The following is a 19,051-nucleotide window of genomic DNA, read 5'->3' on the forward strand; positions in this document are numbered from 1 at the left end:
ATGTAATCAAGCTGGCTAATGGCTGTAAATCATCCTGCTGCGGCGATGAAAACTTAATCTCCGAGCAGTCATAAATACTCGGAGACCACCCGAGCGTTCTCGGGAAAACCTGTGCAACGAGTACACTCGCTCATCACTAGTACCTTTGACTTTGTGTCTTTGGCAGATGATGGCCTAGTTTAATCAGCCATCATGTGCCCTTGGCTGTTATCATGTTAAATGCCGGTGACCATCACTGCAGTGACATTTAACAGCGCTGGTAGGCATTACATAATTCCATCGGTGTACCTATGACACGATCACGAGGTGCTGATGATTTGCCGTATCAGCTGTGGGTCTGCTGAAGACCTCCGTGCTTGTCATGACGATCCTCCTGTGAAAGCCAGCCTGTAGCCGACGTTCATAGGAGATTGTGATTTTAGTGCATCAGCACTGCAATGTATAGCATAAGTGATCAGGGGGATATAGTAAAAAGTGAAAAAATAAACACAAAACATAAAAGTTCAGATCACTCCCCTTTTGCCCCATTAAAAATAGAACATTTAGGCTACATTCTCACAGTGAGCTTTTGGTGAGTTTTTTTATGTTGAAGATTTTGTTCATCATTTATGCACCCATTAAGTAAGATAGGTTACTTACTTGCATTTTTTTTAGAATGCGCTGCTTCATTTTTATTAACTTCTATCTAGAAAGCAATCCTTTTTTTTTTCTCTTGTATATCAGATCAGAATTGTCTGATACACATCGGTGAAAAGGGCTAACTTTTTTACAGGACCGCAAATCCACAGTAGTATACATACTTTCAGTTCTGTAGTGTGCTCATATTGTAGGTTGAACGTTGTTGATTTAACCATACTTAAAGGGATTTTGTCGCCAGGTTTTTCTACCCCATCTGAGATCTGTATAATGTAGGAGTAGAGACCCTGATTCCAGCAATGTGTCACTGGGCTGCTTGCTACAGTTTTACCTACTTCAGATCTACTAGTTGTCTAAATTCTGAGCTCTGTATAAACCACACCACTGATTGGCAGCTTTCTGTGTGCACTGTGCATAGGCAGAAAAGTGCCAATCAGTGCTGGGGCAGGTTATATACAGCTCAAGTATATGGAGAACTACAGTACTTGTCAGCAGGTTTACTATTCTGCTAGTTATAATCCTCTGATATAATCACTGTTTTATCTAAACTACACCAAACATATGAAATCTGGGTTCCTGTCTGTCATGTTGCTCTAAAATTAGATGGCAAGAACCTGGTGACAGATTCCCTTTAACCCCTTCCTGATATTTACATTATAGATATGTCATGATTGGGAAGGACTTCCTGACCAATGCAGTATATATACAAGTCATGAACAATCCCCTGCCAAGAGCAGTGGAGTCCACAAACTACGCTAGTAAAATCTGCCCTCCAGGAGGCAAATAGCGCTCCTTTCCTCCCGAATCTGTCTGTATGGCTAAGCAGTACTGTACAGGCACTTATGGGGCATTTCTGCAGAAATTGTGCAACAAATTTTGATGCCTTTTTTACCCATTTTCCCTTATGAAAATGTAAAATCTGTGGCTAAAACAACATTTTAGTGGTAAAAATGTAAATTAATTTTTTTCACTCCCTAATGGTGAGTAAATGTGTTGTCAATATGATCACTGCACCCCTAGATGAATTCCGTGAGAAGTGTAGTTTGTAAAATGGGGTCACTTATGGGGGGTTCTGCTGCTCTGGTACCTCAGGGGCTCTCCCAGTGGGTCACAACACCCTCAAATCGCTCCAGCAAAATCTGAACTCCAATATGGTGCTTCTTCTTTTCTGAGCTTTTCATTCATTTTCACAGTTCAACGTTGAAAAATTCTGTGAAGCACCTGTGTGTTCAAGGTGCTCACCACATGTGTAGATAAATTCCTTGAGGAGTCGGTTTTCCAAAATGGGGTCAGTTGTGGGGATTTCCACTGTTTAGGCTAGGGCTGTGGAGTCTGTAAGCCAAACTTGCGACTCTGACTCCTTAATTTCCCTGACTTCCGACTCCACAGCCCTGGTCACAACTGAGCATGTACATAAGGTGCAGCACAGATTCATCTCGGCTAAAAGCCCAGATCCCTAGATCAGGAACAGAACCGACATTTATAGGACATTTCATAACTTTCTCAAATGAAAATCTTTACAGCACATCCTGCATTGTACTGTACCCAATGTATTATATATTTTAGGAGTTGGTCCATTTTATACCAACTCCACCAAAATGGCAAGAGACTCAGACTCCACCTCCCTGGATTAGGCACATCGGGGGCTCTCCAACTGCAACATGGCGACTGCTCTCGATTCCAGCCATTTTTATGTTCAAAAAGTCAAACTCTGCTTCTGCCCTGCCATGCGCCTAAACAGTAGTTGTCCCCCACTTATGGGGTGTTAGTGTACTCGGGATAAATTGCACAATAAATTTTGGGGTCCATTTTCTCCTTTTATCCTTGTGAAAATAAAAAATGAAGGGCTAAGGCCTGTCCCACACGTCCAGATAATTCCAGTACCGGAATTATCCGTGTCCGTGTGCCCGTGCGTTTCTGTGGCACATCAGTGTGGCACACGTGCGGCACACGTGTGCCGCCCGTGTGCCGACTGGGTACCACACGCACCGTGCAGGAGACAGCGCTAGAGATAAGCGCTGTCCCCCCCACGTGGTGCTGAAGCCGCCATTCATATCTTCTCTGCAGCAGCGTTTGCTGTAGAGAAGATATGAATAATCCTTTTTTTTTTTGTTTCTCGTGTTTAACATAAAGATCCCTGTCCCCACCCCCTGTGCCCCCGCCCGCTGTTATTACAATACTCACCCGGCTCCCTCGCTGGCGCTGCTTCCTGTCCTGGCCGCACCTTCTACTGTATGAGCGGTCACGTGGGGCCGCCGATTACAGTCATGAATATGCAGCTCCACCTCCCATAGGGGTGGAGCCGCATATTCATTTCTGTAATCGGCGGCCCCACGTGACCGCATACAGGAGAAGCTGCGGCCAGGACAGGACACTGCGAGGGAGGCGGGTGAGTATTTTAATAACAGCGGGCGGGCGCACAGGGGGTGAGGACATGGATCTTTATGTTAAACACGAGAAACAATTAAAAAAAAAAGGATTATTCATATCTTCTCTACAGCAAACGCTGCTGCAGAGAAGATATGAATGGCTGCTTCAGCACCATGTGGGTGGGACAGCGCTTACTGTAGCGCTGTCTCCTGCACGGCACACGGACTGCACACAGACAACGTCCGTGTGCGGTACGTGTTTTACACGGACCCATTGACTTTAATGGGTCCGTGTAATCCGTGCGCTCCCACGAACACTGACATGTCTCCGTGTTTGGCACACGGAGACACGGTCCGCAAAAACTCAATGACATCTGCACAGATGCATTGATTTCAATGTGTCTACGTGTGTCAGTGGCTCCGGTACGTGAGGAAACTGTCACCTCATGTACCGGAATCACTGACGTGTGAAACCGGCCTAAAATAAATGTGTTGTGGAAAAAATGAAATTGTTCTTCTTGAATTTAGTTTTGAAGGGTTCAGTTTTTAGAATGGTATCACTTTTTGATATTTTCTGTTATAGTCCTCCCAAAGTTTTCAAATGTGATGTGGTCCTAAAAAAAATGGTTTAGTAAATGTTGTGGGAAGAATGAGTAATTGCTGAACAGCTTTTAACCCTTCTAACACAAATGTTTCAAATGATGCAGATGCAAAATAGACATGTGGGAAATGGTTTTTTTTATTAACTATTTATTTGACATCTCTCTGGTTTATGGGCATAAGAATGAAAAAATTGAAAATTGCAAAATTTTCTCTAAATTTCAGATGTTTTCACAAATAAACAAATTTTACCACTATTATGAAGTACAGTATGTCGCAAAAAACAATCTCCGAATTAGTGGGATGTGTTGAAGCGTTCCAGAGTAATAACCAAATAAAGTGACAGTGGTCAGAATTGTACATTTTTTCCTGGTCAGGAAGGTGAAAACGGGCTTGGGGGTGAAGGGGTTAAGTGAAATTCTGCATGAAATGAAAATTCATGTCTGCTGTTAAACTGGATCTACCAACTTGTTCCCTTTAAAGAGTGCAGTTAATTACAGATGAAAGTTTGTACTTCTTGTAGAGAAGCAGCGCAAACGTGTGTTATGGCTACTTGTAGCAATGTAAGGATACATTGGACTTGGTGTTAGCTGGTGTATTTCTGAAAGGAAAGCTCTGCTTGCCCCTAATGGCAGGGATTTATAGTTTGCTGTGTATACAGACTGGATATTATTTCTGTATACAGTTGTGGCCAAAAGTTTTGAGTTTTCCCAAATTTTGCTGCTACAGGTTCTTTAGCCTCAATTTGCATTAACTATATTGTTCTGAAGAGTGACCAGATCAATTCCAGAGTAATTCCTTGCCATGAAAATTACCATATAATCGATAACCCCCCTTCACTGATTTAAACAAATGTCCATGTGGCTTGCCATCTGTAACTAAATGTTTTGATAAGTCGCGACTCCATTGAAATCTGTATGTGCGATGTTGCAGTGCCTCATCACCATGTACTGTGTGTATACAATGATCTGTACATTTTTAATGTGACTTGTTGTTCCCCTCTATTTTGTGACCAGAGAAAAGGCTTTACTGAAGGAGAAGAGGAAGCGCAAAGAAGAGCTGTTCAAAGAACAAAAGGTATAAAATCTGTAAAATCCAACATAATAGATATTATTCTGCTGATCTGTTTATAGTAGATGTGTTTAGTGTAGTGATGAGCGAGTGTGCTTGGATAAGGTGTCATCTGAGCATGCTTGAGTGCTAATAACTAGGGATGAGCAAATAGCTTTGGCTCCCTCCTTATCCGAATGGCTATAGCGCTTCCCGAATGGCTGCCTCGGTAACCCGGATACCTGGAGCGCTCCCGATAATCAGCTGTTCGGCACTGCATGTGTGGCGGCTGTGTGACAGTCACAATACATGGACAGCCTGTTAGTTGGCCTCTCCATGCATGTGTTGTGACTGTCACACAGCTGAGGCGCCGATCAGTTGATTATCGGGAGCGCTCCAGTTATCCGGGTTACCAAGGCAGCTATTCGGATAAGGAGGGAGGCGAAGCTATTCGCTCATCCTTACTAATAACGCATCTTCGGCCTGCTTGAATAATATGTTCCAGTCCCCGCGGCTGCATGTCTCGCTCCTGTTGACCGCAGCGCATGCAGGGATCACCTAACAGACATGTCTCCGTGATTTTTACATGGATGTACATTCAGTGAAAAAACTCAGACTTGTGAATAGCAGCATAGATTAAAATGCGTACGTGCTGTATCCATAAAAAAAAAAAAATGAATACAACACATTCGTGCAACATGGACGTGTTATTGAGGCCTCATACCTTACATAGTTCTGAATGCGACGCAGTGTTTCCTGCCACAATGACTGTCCTCGCTTCATACAGTAGGGAATACATGACTGATCAGACAGCAGGTCGCTCTTTGTTGTGTCCCTTATACTGTCGTCTCATGTAACCTCCCGTTTTCCTGTTTTAGAAAAAGAAATTACTTCCAGACGACGTTCTGCAAAGCATCAGCTCTGCTTCAGAGAAACGGTACATGGATTATTATGCAATCATTGGGACAAATGTTTCCGTAGGAGGGAAGAGACCAATATCATTATGGGCATATGCCTATGCTGGGAGTGGAAGGGGGTGATCATTAAGTAAGCGGCAGATTCTAGGTGACTGCAGTGTCTGATGGGGTCTATCAGGCCGGTACAAAGGATGCCGCTCGTTCTCGCCTGCTTTATAAATGTTTCATCGTTAATTCAGAAGTAATCATTCTTTATTCTTTTTCAAGGGAGGAACCAAGTAAACAGTTAGAAGGCCGGAATAAAGCAGGTACCACTAAATAGTACTTATAACTGCCATGATTGTTTGATGTGGTTTTGCAGATCTTGTTTCCTATTTCTTCCCCCCAAACTCTGTAGAAAGTGTTGACACATAAATCAATAGTATAATATTGATGGATTGGATATGGATTGATGTCTTCCTCGCTTTCCACCATCCTGTAGTGCCCCTCTCCTGCATGCAGGCTATGTACATTTTCAGATTGATCACTCTCCAGCAATGCTGAACAGGGAGGAGCGAGGTTCTAGTCTCTGAACATTTCGATGCCCCAGCATTTAGAGCTGAAACAATCAAAAAATACTTGAGTAATATTGTCCCAAGTTGAATCAGGGTTATAAAATGTCTTGCTCAAATTCTACTTTATTATTGTTAAGAGAATGAGTATGTAAATGAAACCTTAATATTTTCATATTGACAGGGAATGAAGGACGTGTCAAGAAGAAACACAAAAAGGAGTTGCTACCTCGAAAAAGGTACCAGTTCTATAAGTTTGTTACTAAGACAAGAAATTATTTTATGTGCCCTAAAGTAAAACCCAAGTGGTAAATTTCCTGACTTCAATAATTTCAGTCTGTATACAGTATGTGTTTCATGTTGTGTGTACATGCCTTGGCATAGTGACTAGAGATGGGCGAACTCAAATAGTAAAGTTCGGCATCCGTACTGAACACCTACTGTTCAGGCACGGACACCAAATGCGGACTTCACCAGCACAGCAAACTCCACTTCTGATCGGCAGTAAAATAATCCCTGCCAGCCAGACATCCGCAGTTCCCATGCTGTCAAATAACAGCGTGAGCATGCAGCTGTGATAGGAGGTATAAAGTTTACCTCTGGTCACTGGTGTCAGCTGATGAGACTACTGCTCCCATCAGCTGCCGCTAATAACAGAGAGAGCAGGAGCAGCTGATGGGAGTAAATAAAAAAAATAAAAAGTGTGGGCTTCCCTGTGTTTTTGATAACCAGCCAGGCAAAACTCAAAGCTGGGGGCTGCAACCTTCAACTGTCAGCATTAGCCATGCTGGTTAGCAAGAATAGAGGGGTCCCCACACTGTTTATTTAAATTATTTTAAAAAAAAACGTTGTGGGGTCCCCATCATTTTTGACAACCAGCCTTGCTAAAGCAGACAGCTGGTGGCTGGTATTCTCAGGCTGGTAAGGGGCCACAGATATTTTGTCGCTTTACCCGGCTCTTCCCACTTGCCCTGTAGCTGTGGCAAGTGAGGTTCATATTTGTGGGGTTGATGTCACCTTTGTATTATTCTTGATAACCAGTCTTGCTGAAGCTGAGTATTGCAGCCCCCAGCTGTGAGTTGTGTCTGGCCGGTTATCAAAAACACAAAGGAACCCACTAGTTTTTTTTTTTTTATTATTATTTACTTACAGAGCAGGAGCCAGCTGATGAATACTCCCATCAGCCTCTCCTGCCCTCACTGATATTAGTTGCAGCATGCATCAGCTGATGGGATCAGTAGTCCCATCAGCGGTCACCAGTGACTCGAGGTAAACATTATACCTTCAATCACAGCTGAGCACTCGCACTGTCTCTGGACAGTGTGGAAACCGCAGCTGTCTGACAGGCACTGACGATTTTACCGCCGATCAGAAGCGGTGTTTGTCGCGCTGACATTCACATGACAGCATGGCAAGCACTGGATGTTTTGCCCCCCCCCCCCCCCCCCCTCCCATTCAAATGAATGAAGTTTGTTCCGGGTACTGTTCTAGTACCTGAACTTTTTGTAACTGTTCGCCTGGACCCGATCATCCAGGTGTCCACCCATCCCTATTAGTGACATGTCCTTTTTGTGTAAGTCTACGTTCACATTTGCGGTCTGCGCCGCAGCGTCGGGCGCCGCAGCGTCGCCGCATGCGTCATGCGCCCCTATATTTAACATGGGGGCGCATGGACATGCGTCGCACTTGCGTTTTGCGCCGCATGCGTCACTGCGGCGCACGCGTCCGGGCGCAGAGGACGCAGCAAGTTGCATTTTTGCTGCGTCCAAAATCAATGAAAAAAAGGACGCATGCGGCGCAAAATGCAGCGTTGTGCAAGCGTTTTGCTGCGTTTTTGTTTACGTTGTGCGTTGCGGCGCCGACGCTGCGGCGCACAACGCAAATGTGAACGTAGCCTAAGTCATTACTCCTCCATAGAAAGTGGTATTATACAATGGGAATCCACTGTAATTTCAGTGGCCGCTGTAGTTTAGCTCCTTGGGTGCCATGTGCAATGGTCAGGTGCGACCGTGGCATCTAGGAGTGGGCTCCTCTGTCTTGTGACATGATTGTGTGATGCTGATGGGTTGGCTTTACAATTGAGGCCCTATTAAATGCCCCTATGTCTGCTATCATTTTGTACTGTCATGAAGTGCTGCCTTATTCTAGGAGATAAAATTACAATACACTGCAATACAGAAGTATATTTTACAAGCGATTAAGTGATTGCAAAAAACTAAATATAAACAAATATTAAAAAAAACTTTATCCCATTCCGCAAATTACAAAAATAATTTATTGCATATTACAAATATTTGTTCTTACCACATTTTGAGATCAGAAATGTAAAGATAACATTATTTATCCCACACATTAAAGGCCATAGAAAATAATGCCAGAATTAATGTATTTTGTTCAACTCACCCCAAAAATTTTAATAAAAAGCGATCAAAATGTAATTTGTACTTCTAAGTTTGCCAAAAAAGAAAAATGTTGGGTCTCAGAGTTTCCAAGACCAAAAACAATTGCAATTTGATACATTACTGCTTAAAAAAAATTAAACTCCAAAAATTTTGATTTGTCAACAAGCAAAACGTAAATTGACTGCTCCAATAATACCAGTAAAAGGAAACCCGAGCAACAATGGCAGAATTGCATATTTTTTTCTCCAATTTTTTTTCTTTCCTTTCATTATATTACAGTACATAGTGAATTAATTGGCGTCGTTTAAACTACAAGTCCTCCTACGACTCTGTCTATGGAAGGCGGGGATGAAGAGAAACATTGTCCGCAATGGGAAGTGGTTATTAGGTCACTAGCAGAAGATGGTTTAGTTTTATCCTGACATCTGAAATTGTATCTTGTACCGAGCATAGTAACCAGAACATTGTCACTGATCTGCGGAATGTCCTCATGTTTCACTGGAAGCGTGCAAGTGTTTAGTCTGACAGCCGGGCTGTTCTGCTGCCGATTAAGCCCTGTTTACTTCTCTAATAATAGTGTGGCGCTGTCCTCGTAGGGCGCTGATCATCTATTTCTTTTGGCTTAGATTGCAAGATAACTACAAGGTAGTCCAGTTGGATGAGTACAGTGGAAAAGATTTCCTGCAGCAAAGAGCAAAATCTTTCATCCAGGAGCGGTTGTATGGGGAGACCATGAATCGGACTACAGGTGAATATTGTGCACACCTGTATGGCTTATCTACGTATGTCTGCACAGTCCTCGGCTTAAGGTGTGAGGGTTTGATGATGCTTTGTCCATTTGCACTTGATCTGGCATCGTGAGCCACCAATACAGAGGGGTCTCCTATTCGGATCCTATCTTTGAGTTGTCGACCAGTACATTTGCCAGTATTTGTCGGCTGCAGGTGTGTACCTTAATCAACTGTATAGTAGCCGGGTATGGCACACCGTTCCTATTTGAATGAATGGGGGAGGATCTGCAGTTACCGCCGCGGGTACTATACAGTTGATGGAGCAGTGCTGTTCCGCTCCGACAGCTGATCGTTGGGATTGTCACATGTCGCACCCCCATTGATCTTATATTGATGACCTATTCTAAGTATAGGCTATCAATATCAAAAGTATTAGTCAGCCCCTTTTATCACCTCTTAATATGCATATTACTTATTTTTTCAACTGTTATGTTCACAAAACTTAAAGGTCTTATCCAGGATTAGAAAAACATTGTTTTTTTTTCTTACAGAACAGTGCCACCACCTGACTTCAGGTTGTTTGTAGTATTGCAGTTCATCCATTGACTTCCAAGAGCACCAGAAATTCTGTGCATCGGTGTGGTGCTGCTTCTGGTATAAAGCAGCCATGTTTTCTAATCCCAGACAAACAGTTTAAATAACAAACAACTTTTTTTTTTTTTTAAATTCAGCAGTGGAAAAGCTTTTAATTGTTGTGTGTTGATGCTCATCATTCTGTCGTCCTTATGCTTTAGAGCAGGGGGGAGGAATCTTTTTTTCTGCCAAGGGCCACTTGGATATTTATACCATCCTTCGGGGGGCCGTACAAACTCCGCCCGCAAAGTACATCCTGACTGGCACTGGTGACAGGACGTAATCTCTCATTGCATGCCCTTCAGTGTTCAGTAGTAGTTCAGTAGTAGTGTGTGTTCTAACAGAGCAAGAAGAAATTAATGAGCTGGTGGCAATCAACCTACACCTCCCTGCCCAAGAATGCGGTCCCTGAGAATCTGCCCGGGGGCCTGATAAAAGGTCATCGAGGGCCGTAAATGGCCCTGGGGCCTGAGGTTCCCCACCCCTGCTTTAGAGGACCATTTATGTCCATTTCTATGTGGATAAGAATTCCGTCCTGTGTGAGTTTTCCCTAATTGCGTATCTGTTTCTCTTTTTGCAGCTAATGAATTTCTCTCCATTTCAAGGAAAAGGGATGTAATTAAAAGGCCAGCTGTTCAATTCGCTGACACCAATTGGGGTGCGTGTGGTATAGATGCCTACTTTCTGTATGTTCACTAGTGTAATAATGTATGCCATCGGCTAGTCTGATTATCAGGAGACATTTGATGCCCATACTCTTGTTTTTATCATGCTTTCTATAGCTTTTTTCACACCATGTGTTTTTTTTTTGTGTGCATTTTTTGAAAACCTTTAAACAAACAAATGGGCGGGCACCAACTGTTGACAATGAATAATATGGACACAATTTCTATATAGTGTGGATCACCTTGTGCATGTCACCAATATGGATACAAAGAGTTAAAGAAACAGATACATGCACATAATAGGGATCACTTCACATCAATCAAAATTTCAAAAAGGCTTTATTGCAGAACCAAAAACACACATAAAAACATTTAAAAATCCATAAAGGATACTACACACAAATACAGATCCATAAATAAAGGGTTAAATACCCATAAGGGGGTTGTCTCTGGGCTGGAAAAAACATGCACAAGAAATGCATAAAAAATACACAGCAGTATAATGCACATTAGGAGCAGGACCCTCCACTATAAACCCAATCACAATATAATATAACCAGATGGAAAAGGAATGTAGCTCCTGAGTCTATATGTTTATAAACTAGTCGAAGGGTCCTAAACTGGACCCTGTATGGTCCAAAAGTGCATTGGGGTACCAAAAGATAACCTGGCCGTGATCCCACAGAAGTGAGATCAAGATAAGGTAGAACACAATACTTAACCCCGGCCCTGATGCAGTCGGAGAGTCGCCCCAGCATACAGTCCAGCCTCCAAGAACCCCGGACCCACGCGTTCCGACACTCGTGGTGTCTTTCTCAAGGTGGATATCACCTAATGTGCTCCTAATGTGCATTATACTGCTGTGTATTTTTTTTATGCATTTCTTGTGCATATTTTTTCCAGCCCAGAGACAACCCCCTTATGGGTATTTAACCCTTTATTTATGGATCTGTATTTGTGTGTAGTATCCTTTATGGCTTTTTAAATGTTTTTTATGTGTGTTTTTGGTTCTGCACTAAAGTTTTTTTGAAATTTTGATTGTGAAGTGATCCCTGTTAAGTGTATGTATCTGTTTCTTTAACTCTTTTAGAAAACTTTTTCTTCAAAATGTTTGTACAAATGTTTTTCTTAAAGGAGTTTTTACAGCTCAAAATAATTCTTATTCACATTCAAAGTAGCAATGTAACACCCTAAGAAGTATATGGGCCCACGATCCGGAGTTGCTGTGGATTTGACTGTGCGTATTTATGCAGCATCAAACCCACAATATTACAATATAGTGGATGGGATGTCAAGAAATTCCACATCCACTATTCGTCCAGACACCTGTGGATCACCCGTGGATCCGGACACGAGGCACGTCTTTCCAGACAACAGCATATCAACTAGCGTCTCCGCAAGAGAAATCGCCACGACAGCACCCCACATGAGAGAGAGAGAGGGATCCGCCCATAGGAACAGGAAACCTACAGAATAAAAGGAGGCGGTCCCCTCTCCTCCTCAGTTTAGGTTTCCTGTTTCTATGGGGAACCCGAAGTACCTACAGTTTAAGGATTCCTGGGGCCATGCACCCCCCGCCTGCGTCGGTCTCCGTGGGAACGGCAGGGGCTGCGGTACCAGAGGCAGCGTCGGGGGAGCCACTGTTTGCAGCCTCCCCCCTCGTCTGATCGTCGCCATGGTCCGGGTTCGGTGCCGCTGGTCCGCCCGGCTCCATGAGGACGCGCGCGCTCAGCGGCCGGCTTCTTATCCAGCAGCCGCCGCATGGTAAGGAGGAGCGGCGCGTCTAACCCGGAAGTCGCTGGAGCACTTCCGGGTTGGGTCCGGGGAGGCAGGAGATTCGGCGCCAGATTTAAAAGTGCGGCACTAGCGTCGGCCGGTGTGTGTAAGTATGGCTTCACCGGCCGATGTAGCGCACTTGCCTGTAACAGAGCGGTCTCCCAGTAAGGAGACAAGCGCCAGGAGCAGCACTAAAAGTGGAGATCGATCCCAGGAAAAGCGGTCTGCCACCAAACAGAAGGATGTTTCTTCAAAGAATCCGCCTCCAGAACCGGTACCTGTCAGCTTCACTGGGTGAGTTTTTAAAAGAGTCTCTTCCCATATGCTGATATATGTTCCTCCTGTATCCCCTTCCTCTAGACTAAGAAAAGGACACATAAAACCAAACATAAAGAATGTGCCTTATGCTTACAACCCCTCCCGGACTCATACACAAAAAGATTATGTGCAGAGTGCATCATATTGACCTTACGGGAAGAAAACGTAATGACTCCGTCTGACGTTAGAGCCATAATACGTGAAGAGATGCAGGGTTTGGCGCATACGAGTAGCACCAGTACCCGTCAGCCCAGCAGGTCCCGATCTCCAGTAAGCTCGGAGTCAGAGGTAGTACAAAAATCCTCTGATGAAGAGGAGTCCCAGCCAAGTTCATCGGAATATGAAGGAGGCCTTTGTCTACCAAATAGTAGTGTAGACAGTTTAATTAAAGCCGTCAGGAGCACGATGGGGTGCCCAGATGAGAAGGGAAAGAAGTCAGCGCAGGACATCATGTTTGCGGGGTTAGGACAAAGGAAACGAAGGTCCTTCCCCGCCATACCCACAATTAAAGAGCTGGTTAAAAAAGAGTGGGAGAAACAACACACGAGAGGATTCTTACCATCCTCTGCTAAAAGACGCTACCCCTTCAGTGATGAAGAACTTAGTTCCTGGCAAAAGATACCAAAGGTTGATGCTGCAGTGGCTTCAACTTCTAAACAGTCGGTCTTGCCTGTGGAGGACTCAGGGACTTTAACTGATCCGTTAGACCGAAAGGCAGAAGCCTTACTTAAGAGGTCATGGGAGGCTAATACGGGGGCATTCAGACAAGCCATCTCTAGCACCTGCACTGCAAGGTCACTGCTAGTATGGACAGAGCAGCTGGAGGAACAAATTAGAGGTGGAGCTTCGAGAAATAAAATTCTGTCGAAAATCCCTCTAATGAAAGATGCAGTAGCATTTCTAGCAGATGCGTCGGTGGATTCGCTACGCCTAACAGCCAGGTCAGCCGGCCTAGTAAACACAGCCCGGCGAGCATTCTGGTTGAAAAATTGGAAAGGGGACACACAGGCCAAAGCAAAACTTTGTGCGATCCCCTGCCAGGGTGAGTTCCTATTTGGGAAAACTCTGGACGAGCTCTTAAATAAGGCAGGAGAGCGGAAGAAAGGCTTCCCTAACCAGTACCTTCCCTCTTACAGGAGAGCTTTCAGGAGACGCCCCTTTACCAGAAACAAACCTACTGAACAAAGGGAGCGCTGGGAGACAAAGGATCCAAAACAAAAAGGTGCTCTGTTTTCGGGATCCTATAACCAAAAACGTAACAAGTACCGTTAATTATGAAGTGGGCGGTAGATTGAAATATTTATTTTCTAAATGGAAGCTGATAACATCTAGTCTTTGGATTCTGGACATTGTTGAAAACGGATTAAAATTAGAATTTGATAGAATCCCTTGGGATTCTTTTATTGTAACATCTCCGAGAGGTCAACAACAACAAGAAGCTCTAGAATCAGAGATCCTGTCGCTTCTATCTAAAAAAGTATTGATAGAGGTTCCACGAGATCAAGAAGGGAGGGGGTTCTATTCCCCTTTATTCTTGATCAATAAGCCAGATGGTTCATTTAGAACCATCATAAACCTCAAAAAACTAAATTCCTTTTTGCGTAACCACACTTTCAAAATGGAATCCATTAGTTCTACCATCAAGCTTTTGTTCCCTAGGTGTGTCATGGCCGGGATAGACCTAAAAGATGCATACTATCATCTTCCCATACATACCGAACACCAGCAGTATCTAAGAGTAGCAGTCATCCTGCAGGGACAGGTTCGTCACTTTCAATATGTAGCAATGCCATTTGGGCTTTCTATGGCCCCCCGCATTTTTACAAAAGTAATGTTAGAAGTGATGGCTCATCTACGCCAACGGGACACTTTAATAATACCCTACCTGGATGACTTTTTAGTGATAGGAGATTCTGTGGCTCAATGTAAATTGCGGTTGTCTAACACAATCTCATCCCTGCAGGAGTTGGGTTGGATTATCAACTTCGAAAAGTCCAGATTGAAGCCAGACACTACTCAAATGTTTCTAGGGATCCAGCTAGACTCCGTAAGTCAAAAAAGCTTCCTCTCACATTCAAAGAGAATGACTATACAGTCAAAGGTGTCAGAAGCAATAAGAAACCCCTACATGACACTGAGAAAGGCTATGTCCTTATTAGGATCATTGTCCTCATGTATCCCGGCTGTACCATGGGCTCAATTCCATACCCGCCAATTACAGTACGAAGTACTGTCAGCCCAGGGACGGAAAGGACACCTAGAGAGTAAACTAACTCTCTCTAGAGATGTCGTAGAATCTCTATCCTGGTGGCTAGATATGGGACACCTTTCAGGAGGCGTACCTTGGATAGTAGATCCATCCAAAATAATTACTACCGACGCCAGCCCTACGGGATGGGGTGCACATATGGAAAATGATGTAGTCCAGGATACCTGGAATCAGGCAGAATCATCATGTTCTTCAAATTGGAAAGAATTAACAGCAGTAGGGAAAGCCTTAAATTATTTTCTTCCACAGATTCAAGGAGCAGATGTAAGAGTTTTCTCAGACAACTCCACCACAGTGGCCTATGTAAACCGTCAGGGCGGTACACGGTCAGGAAGTCTGATGACCATCGCAGGGGAGATCTTCCAGTTCGCAGAGATTCATCTGGCATCTCTAACAGCCCTACACATCAGAGGAGTAGAGAATACCAAAGCGGACTACCTCAGTCGAAACAGGCTGCGCCAGGGAGAATGGTCCTTAAACAGAACCGTGTTCCGACTAATAACAAAAGCATGGGGAGTGCCTCAGATAGATCTATTTGCCACAAGAGGCAACAGACAGGTAGAAAGATTCGCTTCCCTGAACTCCTTGGATCATCCAGACATACTGGACTCCCTACACCATCCTTGGAACTTCAAACTGGCTTACGCCTTTCCTCCAATGTCTCTAATTCCGCTAGTGATCAGGAAGATCAGGAGGGAACGGGCAAGGGTGATCCTCATCGCACCCTTCTGGCCAAAGAGGCCGTGGTTCTCCTGCCTCCAGAGCATGTGTCTATGCGAGCCATGGATTCTTCCATTGGACAGGGAACTACTGTTCCAGGGGCCGTTTTTCCACCCGCAAGTGAAAGGGCTTCACTTGACGGCGTGGAACTTGAGCGGCAGTTACTAAGCTCAAGGGGTTTTTCAGAACAACTAGTAAAAATCCTGCTACTAAGTAGGAAAAGATCTACCACCCTGATATATAGCAGGGTATGGAAAAAATTCTTAAACTTTCATACAATACCATTCACTAAACACGTTCCGATAACACCTATCCTAGAGTTCCTACAAAGAGGTAGAGAATTAGGACTATCGGTAAACACCTTAAGAGTCCAGATATCAGCGTTAGGAGCCCTATATGGATATAATATAGCCGCTGATAGATGGGTCTCCAGATTCATTAAATCTTGTGAACGAAGTAACCCGGTACATATTCCCCGTCTACCTCCGTGGGATTTAAATCTAGTGCTAGAGGCCTTAACCAGCTCCCCATTTGAGCCTCTAGATTCTATACCTCTAAATGTCCTCACATATAAAGTAGCCCTCTTGGTAGCCCTGACCTCAGCCAGACGTGTTAGCGACATCCAGGCCCTATCAGTAGACCCACCTTTCTTACTGATATTCCATGATCGAATAGTCCTAAAACCAGACCCCTCATACCTCCCTAAGGTAGCATCCACCTACCACAGGTCACAGGAAATATTTCTCCCTTCCTTTTTTGATTCTCCTGTAACCCCTGAACAACATAAGTTCCACACCTTAGATGTCAGAAGAGCCATCCTGACTTATATAGAAAGGTGTCAAACATGGAGGGAGAGTAGGGCTCTGTTTATCTCCTTTCAGGGCCACAAGAAAGGACATGGGGTCACGAGAGCTACCATATCTCGATGGATCAGAGATGCTATCTGCTTGGCCTATACATCAAAAGGCGAGATTCCTCCAGTGGGTATTAAAGCGCACTCAACACGAGCCATGGCTTCCTCCTGGGCGGAACAAGCGGATGTCCCGATCCATTTAATATGTAAGGCCGCAACTTGGTCTACACCTTCTACCTTTTACAACCATTATAGACTGGATCTATCTTCATCTTCTGATTTGGCCTTCGGTAGAGCTGTTCTTAGTACAGTAATCCCACCCGAATAATGACTCTCTGAAAGTCTCTCATGTGGGGTGCTGTCGTGGCGAAGGGTAAAAAGCCGGATTACTCACCGGTAATGCTCTTTTAATGAGTCCACGACAGCACCCATTTACAACCCTCCCTGATTATGCACAGCTCTTTCTTTAGATTCACAAATAATGATTGTATAGAGTTTTTAAGATATTTTGCTGAATAAGAATTAATACTAAAGCTTTTGCGGTTCCCTTTTTATACTCTGTAAACTAAACTGAGGAGGAGAGGGGACCGCCTCCTTTTATTCTGTAGGTTTCCTGTTCCTATGGGCGGATCCCTCTCTCTCTCTCATGTGGGGTGCTGTCGTGGACTCATTAAAAGAGCATTACCGGTGAGTAATCCGGCTTTTCACCCATATGATGGATTGAACATGTGAAACCACACGGTTAAGTGAACGCATGCATTTTTGCCTGTGTTCAATAGACGGCAGCACTTTGGACACAACGAACATGCGCTGCTTCTAAAGTGCTGCTACTTCTGGATCGTGGGCACCTGGAGTTATACTTCATATAAGGAAATTCCCCCATGACCAATGTTGCATGTGACAGAAGCCGACGGTCTTATTTCTGTAGCTAAGCTGGGCCCATTCTATATTCTGTATATACATGTATACCATGATGCGGTAGAGGTGGCTGGCCTAGCTATGCAAATGAGAAGTCAGCCAGCCCCTTTCACACACAGCACTGGTCACTTACTGACACTTACTTATGGTATGGCATTTCACTATCCCATACTGAAGAAACACCTAATACAGTTCATGTGCCCCCAAATTCTGAAAGTAATACCCCTATCCATTAATAACAGATAACGCTATCAAAGGAGATGTCCCATTTCATTTTTGGCTCCCGTCTGGTGTATATACGCCTGCGATCTGTCCAAGCACAGAGACACATGGTGGAAGCAGCGTGGTAGATGTTCTTTGACTTTGTACTGGCCCTGTGTGTAGGAACGTGCAGCCTACGTTCTTCTTCCCTATGGTAAATGCTGCGCTGGTGCCTGCCGGACAGACCAACATTACCAAGCCGCATGGCTGCCAGATGGAGAGCAGTTCTGTTTTTAGGTAATTGCCATTGTGGACATCCAGTGAATGCCGCCTTTGCTTTCTTCTACATAGTTGTAGCCCACATTCATGTGTCTTTATTTCTGCAGGAGAAGAGGAGAAACAGCGAGCAGCAAAGTTTAATCTAAAATGGGCAGACAAAAAGAAGCATTGACCCTTTGAGGAACAAGAATCGTGACTATTGACTCTCATCTGTGGCGTGGTCTAATGTGATGTGTGGCTGTGAGTTCCGGTCTCCTGACTTCTGTTGCACACCCGCAGCTGCATTCGATGCCCTATTTGGTAAGGGAGGTTTTACCAAGTGCCCTGGTCCATCTGAAGCTTCGCCTCTGCTACCTGGACTGTTTCATTTGTGAGAAATAAACTTGTAAAATTGTCACCAGCTTTTATATAAAAAGCGAACTATTTTTGGTTCATTTGTTGTACCTTCTACTATAAAGCATCCAGACATCTGTATGTTACTGTTCCTATAGTGAAGATTTTTGAGGACCTCTGCCAGCTGCCATGGTAAGTGACTGAGTGGTCTGTCTGCCTGGAGCTGCTCCACAGTAACCTGTGCGGATGGAGGCTGAGAATAGAATTGCTGTCTGCTGCCGACCTTTCGCCAGACGCTAGAGATAAGCGGCTAAGCACATCCGAGCAGATGGGGCGCTGAAGGCAGCTCACATGCTTCTAGATTTTCTTCTTGCTCAATCTGCAGGATTTTATTAGGCTGTCAGCCAGATTTGCTGTAAGCAGCTTGAATTGTGTCTTGTGGCACTAATAATTCCGCCTCGCAGTATGTGTTCTGTACAAAACACAACTCTGTGAAAATATGACAACTGAATAAGTCATTATTTGCTGACAATGATGGCATTGTTCAGTGGGAACCAGGGCATCCTACATCTGGTGAAAGGATTTGTAGGCACTGCAGGCTTCACCAGTAGACCGCAGCCCGTTTACTGGCCTAGAGTAGGTGGACTTTACTATAATACAGTATATCACAAAAGTGAGTACACCCCTGACATTTTTGTAAACATTTTATTCTATGTTTTCATGGGATATCACTGAAGATATGACACTTTGATGCAATATACAGTAGTCAGTGTACAGCTAGTATAACAGTGTGAGTTTGGTGTGCTCTCTAAATAACTAACACAGCCATT

General features: G+C 44.2%; 1 protein-coding gene across 1 annotated transcript in view; it reads left to right on the forward strand.

Annotated features, from left to right (window-relative positions):
* Window positions 1–18,322, forward strand: part of NOL7 (nucleolar protein 7) — a 29,418-nt gene extending 11,096 nt beyond the window's left edge. Inside the window, exons 2-8 of the mRNA XM_077269914.1 lie at window positions 4,622–4,682; window positions 5,534–5,592; window positions 5,840–5,880; window positions 6,308–6,362; window positions 9,152–9,273; window positions 10,470–10,547; window positions 17,996–18,322. Of these exons, the coding sequence (XP_077126029.1) occupies window positions 4,622–4,682; window positions 5,534–5,592; window positions 5,840–5,880; window positions 6,308–6,362; window positions 9,152–9,273; window positions 10,470–10,547; window positions 17,996–18,060 (481 nt within the window). The 3' untranslated portion in view covers window positions 18,061–18,322. The remainder of the gene's footprint in view (window positions 1–4,621; window positions 4,683–5,533; window positions 5,593–5,839; window positions 5,881–6,307; window positions 6,363–9,151; window positions 9,274–10,469; window positions 10,548–17,995) is intronic.
* Window positions 18,323–19,051: the final 729 nt, after the last annotated feature.

This window comes from Ranitomeya variabilis, chromosome 6 (genome assembly GCF_051348905.1).
Source record: "Ranitomeya variabilis isolate aRanVar5 chromosome 6, aRanVar5.hap1, whole genome shotgun sequence".
Lineage (NCBI taxonomy): Eukaryota > Metazoa > Chordata > Amphibia > Anura > Dendrobatidae > Ranitomeya > Ranitomeya variabilis.